Genomic DNA, 15,433 nt, shown 5'->3' with positions numbered 1-15,433 from the left:
AGGCGATAGTCGGGTGTAGCACATTTGGTGGTTGGTGAGGACCACCCCGTGTATTTGACACTGATGGCACATTTTGGTCATTTCCATGCAAACCGTCATCATAGCAGGCCAATAGTAGTCCAGTTTTTTGATCTTAATCTTCATCTTTTGTCCTGACTGATGTGTGCCACACAGTCTGACATGAAACACTTTAACAAGATTCTGTGCCTCCTTACCTCAACCACATTTGATCGAATGCTCTTCTAAACAAAATACCATCTACCAGTGCATATGACATTGCTCTCTTCAGTATCTGATAAGCTGTTGACTTATCATCTGGAAGTGTACCTGTCTGCAGATATCTGACGAATGGCTGTCTTCAATCCTCAGTATCCTCAGCTGTTGTAGTTACTATTACTAATCATTTTCTTCTGCTTCACATAGTCTTTCCATAGTCTTTCTATATCACTTTCTATATCAATTCTGGATAACACTTGTCTTCCTCTAACAACAATATTAACTGAATATGGCGGTGGGCATGCGAGTTCTTTAGCTAACTTTGCTAAAGCGTCCGCATGCGAGTTATTCCCTTGAGGAATCTTGTACAAAGTAACATTCGAGATTTGTTGTAATAGTTTTATGGCAAACTCATAGTATTCCTCAAGTCTCAGTTTCATAATTCTGTATTGACCGGCGATCTGTTGGATAATCAACAGCGAATCCCCGTATATGTTGACATCTGTAATACCCATCAAAATTTTCAGTTCTAATCTCGCTATTAAGGCCTCATACTCCACTTCCTTATTAATGCACGACTCTAAAAGATGATAGGAATATCTAATCATTCCACGCTCTGGTGTCACGAACACTAAGCCAATTCCTGCCTTTCCAGGTATCACTTTATGTGAATGTGAACCTTGGACTCTTGTATGTGAACCTTGGACTCTTGTAGCTGATGCAGCTCCGTCAAAATACATTTTCCAACATTTCTCATTGGGAGATTCTACATTCAGCACTTGCTCATCTGGTAGATTATCATTGAGAGGGGCCTCAGCTGGAAGCGGGTGAGCTGCCAGAAAGTCTGCTAGTATCTGCCCTTTGAAAGCGCGAAGAGGAACAAAAGTTATATCGAATTGTAACAATACCATCAACCACCTAGCTAATCTGCCAGCTAGCGTTGGTTGACTCAATAGGTATTGCAAGGGATTAACTCGTGAAATTATGAAATTAAACTAACCTTCCTTATGCGAAAGCATGTAATGTCTTAGCTTCTGAGCTGCAAAGATTAAAGCTAGACAATGCTTTTCAAATGGAGGATAGTTTACTTCTGCTGGTATTAGACATCTGCTTAAATGATAAAGAGCATTTTCGTTGCCCTCATCATTAACTTGTGCTAGCAAGGCTCAGATGGAATCGTCTAACACCGCGGTGTAAAGTATTAAAGGTTGATATGGGATAGGGGCCGCTAAAACTAGAGGCGTCATTAAATATTGTTTGATATTCTCAGACCACGTTGACAAGTTTTGTCCCAAATGAATTTGGCATCTTTCTTGATCAACGCAGAAAAAGGTTGACACCTTCCCAACAAATTAGATATAAACCTTCTTAAATATGCCAACTTTCCTTGTAGGGATCGTAGTTGTTTTAAAGTTTTTGGAGATGACATTTCTAAGATAGCTTTTATCTTATCTGGATTGATCTCAATTCCCCGGTGACGGACAACAAATCTTAGAAATTTTCCTGAGGTAATGCCGAAAAGCGAACTTTAAGGGATTCATCTTGAGATTATATTATCGTAACCGATTAAATACAATCCTCAAATCATACAAATGATCGTTCTTGTCTTCACTTTTAATAACCAGGTCATCCACATAATGTTCTACTTGTTTATGGATGAGATCATCAAATATCTTTATCATCGCTCTCTGTCATTTCGCTCCTGCGTTCTTCAGACCAAAAGGCATCACTACGTAGAAGAAAATTCCGATTGGTGTTCTAAAAGCTGTTAATGAAGCATCCTCGGGTGCCATCATTTTCCGAATGTACCCAAAGGAGCCATCCATAAAGGAGAAGATTTCATGAGATGAGGCGATGTCCACCATTAACTCTGATATTGGTAGGGAAAATTCATCTTTTGGACATGCCTTATTCAAATTCTTGAAATCAACACAGACTTGAATCTATCCGTTCTTTTTCTTAACTAAAACAACATTTGCTAACCATGTGGGGTACTGTTCTTCCCTTACAAAGTTAGCGTCTATGAACTTCTTAACTTCTGCAACAACTTGTTGTTCAATTTCCACCCTCATTCTATGAGCTGCTGCTTTACAGGGAGGATACTTGAATCAACCCCGAGTCTGTGAATAAAGATTTTTGGTGCTAAACCTGACCAAGCAAAGCAATCTTTAAATTCTTGGAGTAATTTGATCAAGTCTTTAGACTCCTTTTTGTCAAGCAGGGAACTAATGAAGGTATGTCTAGGCTCTTCCTCTGTTATCAAGTTAATTTCCCTTAATTCTTTGATAGTATACTTGATCTCTTCCTCAAACTCAGAGGGAGCATCTTTTATCAGTGGCTCTGCATAATCTTCATTAACATCCATACATTGTTCCATAGTAAAAACCATGCAAAATTTCGTATCATCAAATTTTCCTATCGTTCCGAACCCAAGACCACTCTTTGAATTAAAATTACGGGCCTTGGTATCCCATAGCTTTTCAAAGAGTTTCAATTTATTGTTTGGCATATGGCTTGACAATGAACCTTGTTGAGTTAACTTCTTAACATAAGGCAAAAAGTAACCAAAAGGTAATTCCATTAATTCATTAAAATTTTCTTCAAAGAGTACATCAATATTTGGAGAAGTAGTAGTAATATTAGCAGAGTAAAACTTGGTGGGCTTCATGCCATCAGTATGTACTTCTTTAACCCCTATGCTCTCAATCTTATTGGATTTGATTGGAGTTAAGGTCATGGCATGTACATAGTTGTTGATTCGATCGTACATCGTCTCATATGCATCCTTTTCTTCCTCTTCAACTTGAACTTTAAATTGAGGCTTCTTCTCGTTAATAATTACTTTATTTGAAACTCTTCATCACTGGTTTCCAAGTCGACTTTAATGGATGGATTGTCTAGTTTGAACAACCCATTGATTCTTATTTGTCTACGTCCCTAGCCTTGATCTCGGATATGTAGACTAAAAGAATCATCCTCCTCATGTGGAGTGGGAGAAGTAATGGATTTTTGAATTGGAGTCGACTGAACCCTCGCTCGTGCCTTCTTCTTTGCAGTGTTGTCTTAGTTAATTGTAGCATCTCTGGAGCAGATGGTCTTCCTTGGAGGCGCATAATAGGCAGCATCTTCATGGGTCCCCACTTCGTGAATTGAGAATGGTTGAAGATCTCCTTTAAGACATTGTTCTCGTCAACCTTTAAAGTACCTGATACACTGATGTAGGGACAACGGTACCATATTATACTCATGAATCCAAGGACATCTGAGTAAAGCATTGAATGAAGTTTTTGAATCGATGATATGGAATTTTGCAGTGGTTACCAAATCTCTGGCGTTTAACATCAAAGTAATAGATCCTAGAGCTCTTTCTCCTTTCTAGTTGAATCCCCTTAACATCATTTTATCATTATCAAGTTTTTGTGCATTGATATTCGGATAATATAATGTTCGGAGATTCATTATATTCAATGAAGCTCTTGGGTCTACTAAAAATCTGAAAAGAACAACTTTTCCAATATTGACTGAAATGTAGAGTGGTCTATTGTGGTCTGCTGTCCCAAATAAAAGGTCTTCATTTGACAAGGTGACTTCAGGTTGATCTTGTAATGAACAGGCCACCTCAGGGGTTGTACTAGTCAACTGGGCTAAGTAAATTTCAGGGTTGAGTAGGGCCTCGATGAGTGCGTGTCTCATCTCCTTTGATAGGATTAGAGCATCAAAAATACTTAGCTTCCCTGATAGTTTCCTTAGGTGAGCGAGTACATTATATTCCACTTTGTTGAAATCTTTAAATTGGTCTGGAAGAGATGTTTTCTCCACAAGTGAAGGTGGTTCCTCTCGAGTGATTGTTTGTTTCTCTTTCTCCATTGGGGTCACTCATGGAGGCAACACTTTACCACTCCTTAAGTTTACCTCTGTAATTTCTTCCATTTCTTGTGTTGACTCGATTGAAGTTTCTCCTAACGTCATAGTCAAATCCTCTGCATCTGAATTAACTCTAAAGATTCAAAACTAACTGTAATTGGCGTTCCTTTGAACTCGAGGGTTGGCTCCTCGCTCAATGAATTATCAAAATTGGAATCTCCTTCACTTCCACTATCTCGATCGTCACTAGCGGTGGATTGTATGATTTGAAAATTATTTTGAGAATTGAAACTACGAGTAATCTGGTTATCGATATCAACATTCTCAGAAGAAAGAGTCAAAACGTAACCAAAATTAGAAGCATTATCATTATAATATCCCGACGGGATAAAAAGATGATCATATAGAGTGATAGGCTTGAGGATTTTCTTTCCCAAGTCATTGAACACTACCCTATCAAAAGCAACTCCTATCCTAGGCTTCGCGTTATCAGTCTCAATCTTTTCCTTATCTTTGTTGATCTTCTCACATACGGGCTTTTCCGGTGCCTTCTTGTGTGTAACCTGAATGGACGGTTGACCCTGAGTGGTAATCTGAGTAGGTGGTTGATCTTTATTAGCAACTTGAGCTGGAGAAATGTGAACATTGCTTAAAATCTTCTTGGATGACTTATTCCAAGCTTTGTTCCAAATTTCACCTTTGGTACAAGAATAGACAGGTTCAACTATGATCATATTTATAGAACCTATGATAGGTTCACGTAAATATTCCTTTGGGAGGGTTATAGTTACATCTCATTAACTCCCTCGAGCCAATCTTTAAAAGTGACACAATTTTCGATCGTATGACCCAACATTCTGTGGAAATGACAATAGTTTGGACTATCTGTCCTACCAACTTCTTCCGGCCTCTTAGCTTCTAGAAGCTTGAACTCAGTCTTCTTTGACAGATTCCTAAAAATCTTGGCCACTGCCTCATTCTTGAAAGAGTAGAACTTGTTCAAGAGCTCTGTTAGGGTCAGTTTATTATAGGTTCTGGGTTGATTTGAAGATTTTCCTTGCTGAACAGACCTCTGCGCATACTGTCAATCCTGAGGCTGAGAATACTGAGGCACATACTGCTGATTAGGTTGAGGATATTGAGGTGGACGCTGACTAACTTGCTAGATGAATGGCTGAGGAAACTGGGGACCTGATTGCTGTTGTTGATAGGAACGTAGAGGATGGTCATCCCTATCATCGACTGCTTTCCTTTATCAACTGCAGATACCATCCTGACTCTCTTATCATAAGCCTTTGTTGGTCTGGCCTTATCAGCTTTACCTTCATTCGAGTGCTTAAGCTCCTCCTGAAGCTTTGCAGCCTTGGTGAGGAGCTTCTCGAAATACTTAATGGTAAGTCCCTTAAGCATGAAACCAATCTTTCCATGGATATTCTCAAGTACTATTTCAATTATATACTTTTCATCGATTTGTGGCTTGCATTTCATGCTTAGGTTTCTCCACCTTAAGAGATAATCCACTAGTGTCTCATTGGGCCTCAGTTGCTCCCTAATGAGATCTTCTATAGTCACTTGATGCTGTGTCCCAGTGAATCTTTGTATGAATATACTTTCTAACTCAATAAATGTTTTTACTGATCCATTAGGAAGATCAGTATACAACTCAAAGGCTATCCCCGATAAGCTCCTAACAAGTAGTTTGAAGAGAAGAGCATCGTTCCCATTTATGTTGCAACAGTTGGCTCTGAAGTGTGCTATATGCTGTCTCAGGTTTTCTGTTCCATCGAAAGTTTTGAAGGTAGGAGGCACAAATCTCTTAGGATTTGATACAAAATCAAACTCCTCTGGGTAGGGTCTACCCTTTGGGTGGGCTATGGCCTCTCTAACCTGCTGTTCCACATATTGTTTAATGTCCTTTTTAGGTATCGAGCTTTAAACGGAGTTTCTTTTGGGCTCATCCTCTTTATTGACAGAGGTTGCATCCCTTCTGTCATCCTTGATATGCACTATGTCTGGTGGATGCACCTCCACAGCTACTGGAGTCAGAGACCGTACAGACATCACAATGATTGCAGTAAGCACCTCTTCCATTCTTTTCTCCAATCTAATGATATGTTCATCCCAGCTCTGAACTTCTCTAAGAGAGTCTGTCTCGGTGTCCTCTTCATCAGAAGGTGGAATTTCTTGTGAGGCTGCTTCGGCTTTTGTGTCAACCATATTGATTTCCATGAATTCTTCATTAGGAACCGTATCGGCATCGCTGATTCCTCGCTCTTTGGCGAGCTGCTCAAGTCAATTCGTAACATATCCAATTTAGTCTTGATTAAGTTCTCTTTAGCTGCTTTGATATTCGGCGGAGTCTGTCGCCATTGTTTTTCCTCTATCTTTACAGTTGGGGAAAATATAGTGGCATGAGTCGAGCAATTGGACTCTTCCATCTCTCTTGTAGAACGGTCCTCCATCCTTGCCGAATAAACCAGAATGGAGAATTTGGGAATCTAAACCTTTTTTCTTAGATATGCATGGGGACATAGTGTCCCGTTGACATCATCAGAATCGTGGGAAGAGGTATGTTCCTTATCGAGTAATCTAGACCTTGTAGCATAAGCCTTCTTATCGTAAGAATTTATAAAATACTTCTTTTGTACTACGCCAGGCTAAATTTTAGGACCTAACCAGGATTTGACCGGTATTCTGCTATTAAGTAGTTTATTAGTGGTAACGGGAACTGAAACCGTGTCAATTTGAGGTCCTAAACGGAGTTTAGCTGACACACGAGGCACAGATGTCTTCCAAAATTTCTTAAATCTCTACGGGTGTCGCAAAATTTCAGCTTTCACTTTTGATGAGATTATAGATCCCATCCTCTTTACTAATTCAGCCACACTACAACGTTCTTCCTTTCCTAGATTTTTGAATACCAATCGGACTTGAGATAGGAGAGATGTTCTCTCTCTTATTATACTCTGTCTATGAAGTAGTGGCAGTGCTGTGGCAATTCTGTAGGGGCTTTCTTCAGTTGGAGCAGCAAAAAGTGGATGAAATCTACTCCCTTGAAGAAGGGGAGAGTTTTGAAACACTTCTACCTCTTCTAACTGGAGAGATCTGTCATTAGAGGTTACCTTTGCAGCTTCATCTTTAGCTGCCTTACGAAGTTTTCTCGATCTATTCCTTCTTTGAGATCGTGTTAGAGGTATGGATCATGAAGTAAATCTAACCTCAAACACAGACAGAGCAACAAAAGTTTCAGACTCTAGTTTCCAGCTTCTAGTTCTCGAATTACCCTCTTTCCCTTATAAGGAATGACAACAGACACAGAAGTTGTGAGTCAAGTAGTGGACAGGGTAACTGGCTTAACAAACGAAAGAAGTACTGGTTGAACAGGCACGGGAGCCTTAGCGGACTTCATCCTCTTGATGGGAGGGAAATCATGCTGAGAGCTCAGATCAAATTAAATTGTGGGCTTAACCACCTCAGAAGAAGTTGTCTTAATGACAACACACAGAACTTTCTCTAGAAACAACTCAACTCCATCAAATCCCGACCCAAACTTGATCATGGATTCCTGGCTGAGAGTAGCCTCGTCGTAGGATGAATTTTTTGTAAAGCTAAACAACAACTTCAGAGTCAACATTGTCACTGTCAATTGAAGGTTGGAATGTCAGAAACGGCCTAATTCTTTGCTAAAAGTGGTAAGGAATGTCTTTTTACTGGGCATAATTTAGCATTAAAGTGAATTAAAGTTTATTTCAAATTGTAATTAGTGTATAAAAATGAACTGGCAAAATAAGTGTGAAAAATTGGGTTTAATTTGACAAAAATCAAAATAACCCTAAAATGATGAAATGCAGTGTAATATTCAGACCCAATCCAAAATCGAAGATATAAAATATCATTTTGGTGAATATGATTCACCACCACATGTATCAGGGGTCCGACCCCACAAAAAAAATGAAAACCAAAAGGATTCCTGGACTCTTTGTTTATGATGTTAAAACAAAAAGTCATGGAATCCAGAAGAGTTAGTTGTACTCATCCAAGAAAGAAATGGACTAAAGAAACCAACGGAAAAGAAGGGTAACATGGTTCGAGAGGGAAACAAACACATTACCGTTGTATGAAAACAATTATTCCTGACTAATATGGAGAGAGGAACTAGTCCCAAGCGGAGTTGCTAGAATTTGTCGGTCGCCATGTGGCTGGGTGCGGTTTAATTTAGTGTAATATAGTTTTTATAAATTAGGTATTTTAATTTAAAGAAATTAGGGTCAAACTGATCCCATTGATTCCTATAGTTTGGATAGTCAAGCTAACCACAAGTAATGTACCACCCTGAAAGGTAATACACTACTTGATAATAAGCTCAATTAAATAAACTATAAAAATAAATGACTTCCTTTTGATCTACAAGTTTGTATGATGAACAAAAGATTCCCCTATTCGATATGAGAGTTAAATAGGGTTTATTTTAAGTCTGGGTTCTTTTAAGTTCCCAATAAGGGCAAGCCCCTATAGTTAATTACATCTTAAGTGAATGTGTCACTTAAGAAAACTCTCGATAAAAATAAGGAATCTTTTGCTTTCATGAGTTCAAGAGGAAGGGTTTTAAATGAACATGATTGTGGAGTTTTCAATTGGGATTGGTTCAAATATGAAAGATTTTATTTTAAGAATCAAAGCAAGAAAAGTAAGGGAGATTAAAGATCCGGGGTAGGTTCTTGATAATCCCCCAAACTATCCTATTTTTTGGCTCAATTTAGGATGATATTAATTTAAGTTAACTCTTGCCAGTTTTTTTTAATTAGGGCTTAGATTTGTGTAACGATGATTTACACAAAAAACCTAGAAAGATAGGAGGCTTTACGTCAAGTGACTACCTCAGAATCTTAAAATAAGTTAGGACATGCTGCATAAAAAGACTATGCAGGAGCCTAAAAAAAAAGAGAGGTTTATGTCATAAAAGAAAACCTTAGAATCCTAAGGATTGTTATTAAACTAAAGAAAGGGTCTTGAACAAGCTGCCCATGAAGTCTGCTCCAAGCTCTATACTGAAATGTCTTCAGGTCTTCAAATCTTAATATTAAAAGTTTTATTTGTTTTGATAATTTTATAGTGAATTAATTAAAGGGTAGTGGAGGTATAGTTCAAATTTAGACCAAGGCAAAGTTCACTTAAGCTAAGTAATTCCCTAGTGTTATGATTTCTAGGTTCTCCCTAATCTAAGCAACTTTTATTCCTTTATTATTTTTCCTTAACACATGCATTCTCTATTTGATAAAAATAGTAAAAGAACATGCATTGAGATACATAAAGCAATAAATAGAGCAAAAAAAAAATATTTTATCAGATTTTTATTATATTATTATTATTTAATTAGTGGTAACCAGTCAAGATGTCTTTGGCTCCGTCGTCCCGGGTTGCCGGATGCCCTAGTTTACTTAGTCTGAAAGGTGGTTACCCACCAAGACTGGATGATTCTTGTCAACATCCACATAATGCATCATCCAATGAATTTTCATAAACTAGAACAAAAAAGGGGTTTAAGTTACCTTATGTGATCTTTTTAATTAAGATTTGATTAATTCTTGAATTAATTCATCAATTTTAGGGTTGAAATATTTTAGGTTGTTTACATCTTGTTGTCAAATTTTATGTGTTTTATTTTAGTTATTTTTGTTCACTTGTTATTACCTATGTGAAGTTGACGACCTTGAAGCTGACTTAACCTCAATGCCATGCTTTAAAGTTTTGTTGTATTTGTTTTGGTTTAAGTTTAAGTTTTTAATATGTTTTATATAAATTTTACCCCTCCCAATGTGTTTTATTTTTTTTCTTAATTGTTTGTTCAAGTTGAGGGGTTTAGGTTTAACTTAAGTTTAAGGTTTAGGTTTAAGGTTACTTCTATGCTCAACCTATGGGTTAGGTTCTAACCTAAGGTTTAGGGTAGATTTAGCTTAAGGCTAAGGTTTAACCTAAGGTTTAGGGTAGGTTTAGCTTAAGGCTAAGCTATGATTCAAGTTTGTTTAGTGTTGGAATCAGGGTTGGATTAGGGTTAACTAACCTAAGGTTTAGGTTCACTAATCCTATTGGTTTAGGGTTAACTAATTTAGGGTTTAGGTTAACTAAACTTATTGCTTTAGGGCTAACTAACCTAGGGTTTAGGTTAGTCAATTCTATTGGTTTAGGGTTAACTAACCTAAGATTTAGGCTTAGCTAATCCTATTAGTTTAGGGTTAACAAACCTTAGGTTTCAGTTAACTAATCCTCTTGGTTTAGGGCTAACTACCCTAACGTTTAGGTTAAGGGATCCTATTGGATTAGGGTTAACTAAATTAAAGTTTGGGTTAACTAATGCTAAATGTTTAGGGTTAACAAACCTAAGGTTTAGGTTAACTAATTTTATTGGATTAGGGTTAACTAACTTAAGGTTTGGGTTAACTAATCCTATTAGTCTATTAGTAACTAACCTAAGGTTTAGGTTATTAACTACCCTAATTTTAGACTAACTAATCCTATTGGTTTAAGGTTAACTAACCTAGGGTTTATGCTTAGCTAATCCTATGAAATATGGTTAACTAACTTAAGGTTTAGGTTAACTAATCCTATTGGTTTAGGGTTAACTAACCTAAGATTTAGGCTAACTAATCCTATTGGTTTGTGGTTAACTAACCTAGGGTTTAGGTTAAGTAATCTTATTAGTTTATGGTTAACTAACCTAATGTTTAGGCTAACTAATCCTATTAGTTTAGGGTTAATTAACCTAAGGTTTTGGTTAACTAATCCTATCAGTTTAGGGTTACTTATCCTAGGGTTTACGTTAACTAATCCTATTAGTTTAGGGTAAATTAACCTAGGGTTTAAGTTAACTAATCCTAGTGGTTTAGGTTAGCTAATTCTATTGGTTTTAGGGCTAACAAACATAGGGTTTAGGCTAACTAATCCTATTGGTTTAGGGTTAACTAAACTATGGTTTAGGTTAATTAATCCTATTAATTTAAGGTTAACTAACCTATGGTTTAGGTTAACTAATCCTGTTGGTTTAGGGTTAACTATCCTACGGGTTATGTTAACTAATCCTATTAGTTTAGGGTCAATTAACCTAATGTTTAGGCTTAGCTAATCCTATTGGTTTAGGGTGAACTAACCTAAGATTTAGGTTAACTAATCTTATTAGTTTAGGGTGAACTAACCTAAGGTTTAGGCTTAGCTAATCCAATTGGTTTAGGGTTAACTAACCTAAGGTTTAGGTTAAGTAATCCTATGAGTTTAGGGTTAACTAACTTAATGTTTAGGCTTAGCTAATCCTATGGATTAGAGTTAACTAACCTAATGTTTAGGCTTAGTTAATCTTATGGATTATTGTTAACTAACCTAATATTTAGGAGTAGCTAATCCTATGGATTAGGATAAACTAACCTAAGTTTTATGTTAACTAATCTTAGTGGTTAGGATCACTAATCCGAATGGTTTAGGTTAAGGCTGGCCTAAGATTAAGGTTTAGTTTAGGATGAACTTAAGGTGTATGTTAAACTAAACTATAGTTCATGTTGACTAACCCTAATGTTCAAGAAGTTCAGTCTGAATTAAATGAAGGATGACTTAAATCGATGACTTAAATCTCAAGAACTGCTCAAGTTTAAAATGGTCCAACAATTCAAATTGGAATCAGCTAAAGTTTAAGTTTACTCAGACGAGACTCGGTCTAAAGTCAGACGAGACTCGGTCTAGAGACTCGGTCTAAAGACTGGTTGGCCTAAAGCCCTAAATGACTAAAATTGGATTTAATGGGTGAATGACTCAATCCTTGAGTTAGCTAACCAGGTATGTAATTAGGTTGAACATGAGCTAAAGAGAATTGGCTAGGTTGGACTTAGGTTGAGCATGGGTTAGGTAAACTTAGCCTAAATTAAACCCGAACCCTAATTAACGTGTTTTAATTATAAAAATTATTTTAAATGTGATTTTAAAATTTTTAAACCTCTTTTTATGGTCAAACGTCCAATTAGAGAGAGTTATACAATTTTAATAATTTTTATAGTTTTTAATTTACATAAATATGTCGTTTTGTTCAAAAATCAAAATACAAATATAGAGACATTAAAATGTTTTGGAAAAATCAGAGAAGCTCTCCCCAATGCCATTTAATATCTCTACCAAATGTCATATTTTTCTAATTTACATTTTAAATTTTTTTATTTAAATACTCCAAAACTTCAAAAATTAATTCAAAAATATTTGGTTGATGAAAAATTATCATTTTAGTTTAAAAAAATTCTTCTCATTTTTTCGAGTTCATAGAATCTTTTGGTTTATATTTTGGAGTTTTCTACAAGAATTTATGTAAGTTTGAAGTTTAATAATCATTTCTTGAATAAAATAAATAAATAAATAAATAATACAAAATGGCTGCATCATCTCCCTCACGCTCGATACCGAGAACTGCGACATACGGAGGAGAACCAACGGCCAAAACTTCTTGAAGTCGCATGCCTCATGCATGCCTTGCTAGGTGAGAGATATTTTATATATATATTTATATATATATATGCCTTTGTTTGTCATTTTCTGTAACTACTCCTGCCACCATTATCAAAAAAAAAGAAAAAAGAAACTGCTTCTATTCGGTTACAAGAAAACCAACCAAGCAAGATGGGGCTGGCGGTTGACCCTAGTTTTGCTCTGCTAGGGTTTGGGAGGTGATGGCCTTGCTTGGTGAGGCTGGTAAGCTGTGGGAAGAAGTCTGCTCCCCTTTCAAGCAGTGCTTTGCTTTGATTTTGGCTGGTTTCCTGGTTTCTTTGTTGCTGCTTTTCTTTGGAGGCCTTTTCTGTTCAGTTACTGTTCCATTGCTGCTGACCAAGTTGAGAAGCCCTGCATCTACATTTCTGTTCTTTTGTGGCTGGAACACTTGGTAGGGTGTTGCTTCTGGTGTCTATGGCCACCCCTATAGATCCGGAGGCCAATCTGCAATGGACCAAAGCTACTTATGCAGGGGCTGTGGGAAAGCCTTCTTCTTCCATGTTGGACCCTGATTTTTTAGTTTTCCCTCAAGATTTCCACAATACTACTGCTGGAAGGGGTTCTGCCTCTTGCATACATCTAGTGGGATCTAAGGATGGAGAACCAGCTGCTGTTTTTATAGAACAAGACCTTGATGAACTAAACTGGGAAGTCAGGTTCACACTGATTGGAAAGTTCAGCCTGGGGCACCCAAAAATGGAGCTTCTGAGGAATTACTTTGAATCTCTGAATATAGCTGACAGGAAGCTGGGTTTATTGGATGGCAGACACCTCATCATCCAGCTGACGAAGGAGGAAGATTATGCTAGATTATTTGCCAAACAATCAATAGTCATTGCAGGAGCTGAAATGAAAATCCTAAAATGGACCCCTGAGTATGACCCTTCTCAGGAGCCTCCCACTGTGCCTATTTGGTTTAAATTACCAAAACAACCTTTGCACCTCTTTAAAATCAATGCTTTATTCAAAATTGGATGTTGTTACAGGCTTCACCCACCTAATAGAAAGAAAACAACTGAACTCACTCATCAACTGAGAGAGAACAGCAAAGAAAATGATTTTCATAACCCCAGAGAGGATGGGATTGTTAATACAAACATCCCAACCTTAAATCAAAGCACTCCCTAGGCTCAGTCAGTGGTGTCCCCTCTTGATAAGATAGGTGACACAATGTGTGAGACTGTGAAGACAGGAAACATTGAGATTGTGGCTACTTCAGTGAAAGACAACTCAAAGGTTACAACAAAGGCAGCAGAGAACACAAGGAACTAGGAGGCTCGAGAGGAGGTGGCAACCCCTACAGATGAAATAATTATAGAACTAAATAAGGAATTGGATTCAGAATGGCTGATTCAAAAAACAAGGAAGAAAAGAAGCTCTAAACAAGAAGAACAGAAAAAAGGAAAGGAAAAGGAATTAGCTTTATTGGAAGATCACAACATCCAAAGAAGAGGAAGCAAACTAAGGGGAAGGACTAGATCCAGATCCCAACCCTCCACCTTCCCTCACTCCCCATGATTAATATGCTATGTTGGAATATAAGGGGGATTGCTAACCCCTTATCTCTAAAAAGATTAAAATACTTAAACAAAAAATACAAATTCTGGTGCTTAGCCATTTTAGAACCCATGGTTCATATTAACACTAAGAACATAGTAAAAATGTTTCCTGGTTTTAACTTCTTCACTAACCTAAATAACAAAATCTGGGTCTTCTGCAGGAAAGAATGAAGTTCTCTATTTTGGTCAATCATCAACAAATCCTTCATATGAGTATCAATACTCAAGGAATTGATGGATTTGCCGCTTTTGTTTATGCAGGAAGCTCCAAAACAGCTAGATCTGAGCTGAGGGAGACATTTCAGCACATACAAGGGTCTACTGATAAAGCTTGGATAGTGGGAGGAGATTTCAATTGCATTGCATCACCTGCTGAAAGGAGGGGACAGAACCCCCAACGCAGAACCCCCAATCCTGTAATCATGTCAAATTTCAATGACAATATTCAAACAACTGGCTTATTTGACATGGGATATAGTGGACCTGCCTTCACCTGGAGAAGGAAGAACTTGTGGGAGAGACTGGATAGAGTCTTAGCAAATGACCACTGGATCCTGAATTTTTTGCAAACTACTATCACCCATTTAAGACTTGCCGGATCAGATCACAGACCTTTGGTTATAACCATTGGCCCAAAGAGCTGCTGTCAGAAGAGTGCTTTCAGATACCTAAATGTTTGGTCACAACATAAGGACTTCTTGAAAGTTGTTAAGGAGAACTGGAAAATGAAGTCACATATTGATTCTTTCATCTGCTTGTGGCAAAAACAAAAAAAAGGTTGGCACTGTCCTCAAAAAGTGGAGCTGGAACACTTTTGGAGATCTGATGAAGGCTGTGGATAAGGCTGAACAGGAACTGCAGAATCTGGAGGAGGAGCACAGCAAAGGAAACATTGATGATAGCTCCCTTTTAGAGGCCAATGAGGAAGTTCTTGTTGCCATAAATTGGCAAGAACATTTCCTTAAACAAAAAGCTTCCAAAACAAAATTTACTGAAGGGGATAGGAACACAAAATTCTACCATGCTTGCATCAATTATCAGAGGAAATGCAACACCATTCACTGCATTAAAGATCAGAATGGTAACTGGCTTAGGAAGGAGGAGGAGATTGCTGAAAGTGCTTTGTCATATTGCCAACAACTCATGAAGGATGATACTACTAATAGAGGTCATATAAATAAACACTTGTTCTCAGAAAGCAAAAAATTTACTGCCAATTTAAAGCTGACTGATATTCCTGAGGAGGAGGAGATTAAGAGAGCCTTGATGTCTATTGA

The 15,433-nt window shown here is 37.4% G+C and overlaps 1 protein-coding gene across 1 annotated transcript; it reads right to left on the bottom strand.

Annotated features, from left to right (window-relative positions):
• Nucleotides 1-374: 374 nt before the first annotated feature.
• On the bottom strand, nucleotides 375-1,127 carry LOC110037923. Its single transcript, XM_020742664.1, has one exon. The coding sequence runs from the start codon at nucleotides 1,125-1,127 to the stop codon at nucleotides 375-377; it is 753 nt and encodes a 250-aa protein (XP_020598323.1).
• Nucleotides 1,128-15,433: the final 14,306 nt, after the last annotated feature.

The sequence above is a fragment of the Phalaenopsis equestris genome, unplaced genomic scaffold (genome assembly GCF_001263595.1).
Source record: "Phalaenopsis equestris unplaced genomic scaffold, ASM126359v1 Scaffold227139, whole genome shotgun sequence".
Lineage (NCBI taxonomy): Eukaryota > Viridiplantae > Streptophyta > Magnoliopsida > Asparagales > Orchidaceae > Phalaenopsis > Phalaenopsis equestris.
This window is presented reverse-complemented; position numbering and strand designations above follow the sequence as displayed.

Bases quoted from the DNA above. Each gene is read 5' to 3' on its own strand.
- LOC110037923 (XM_020742664.1), bottom strand. From the start codon at position 1,127: ATGGTATTGTTACAATTCGATATAACTTTTGTTCCTCTTCGCGCTTTC.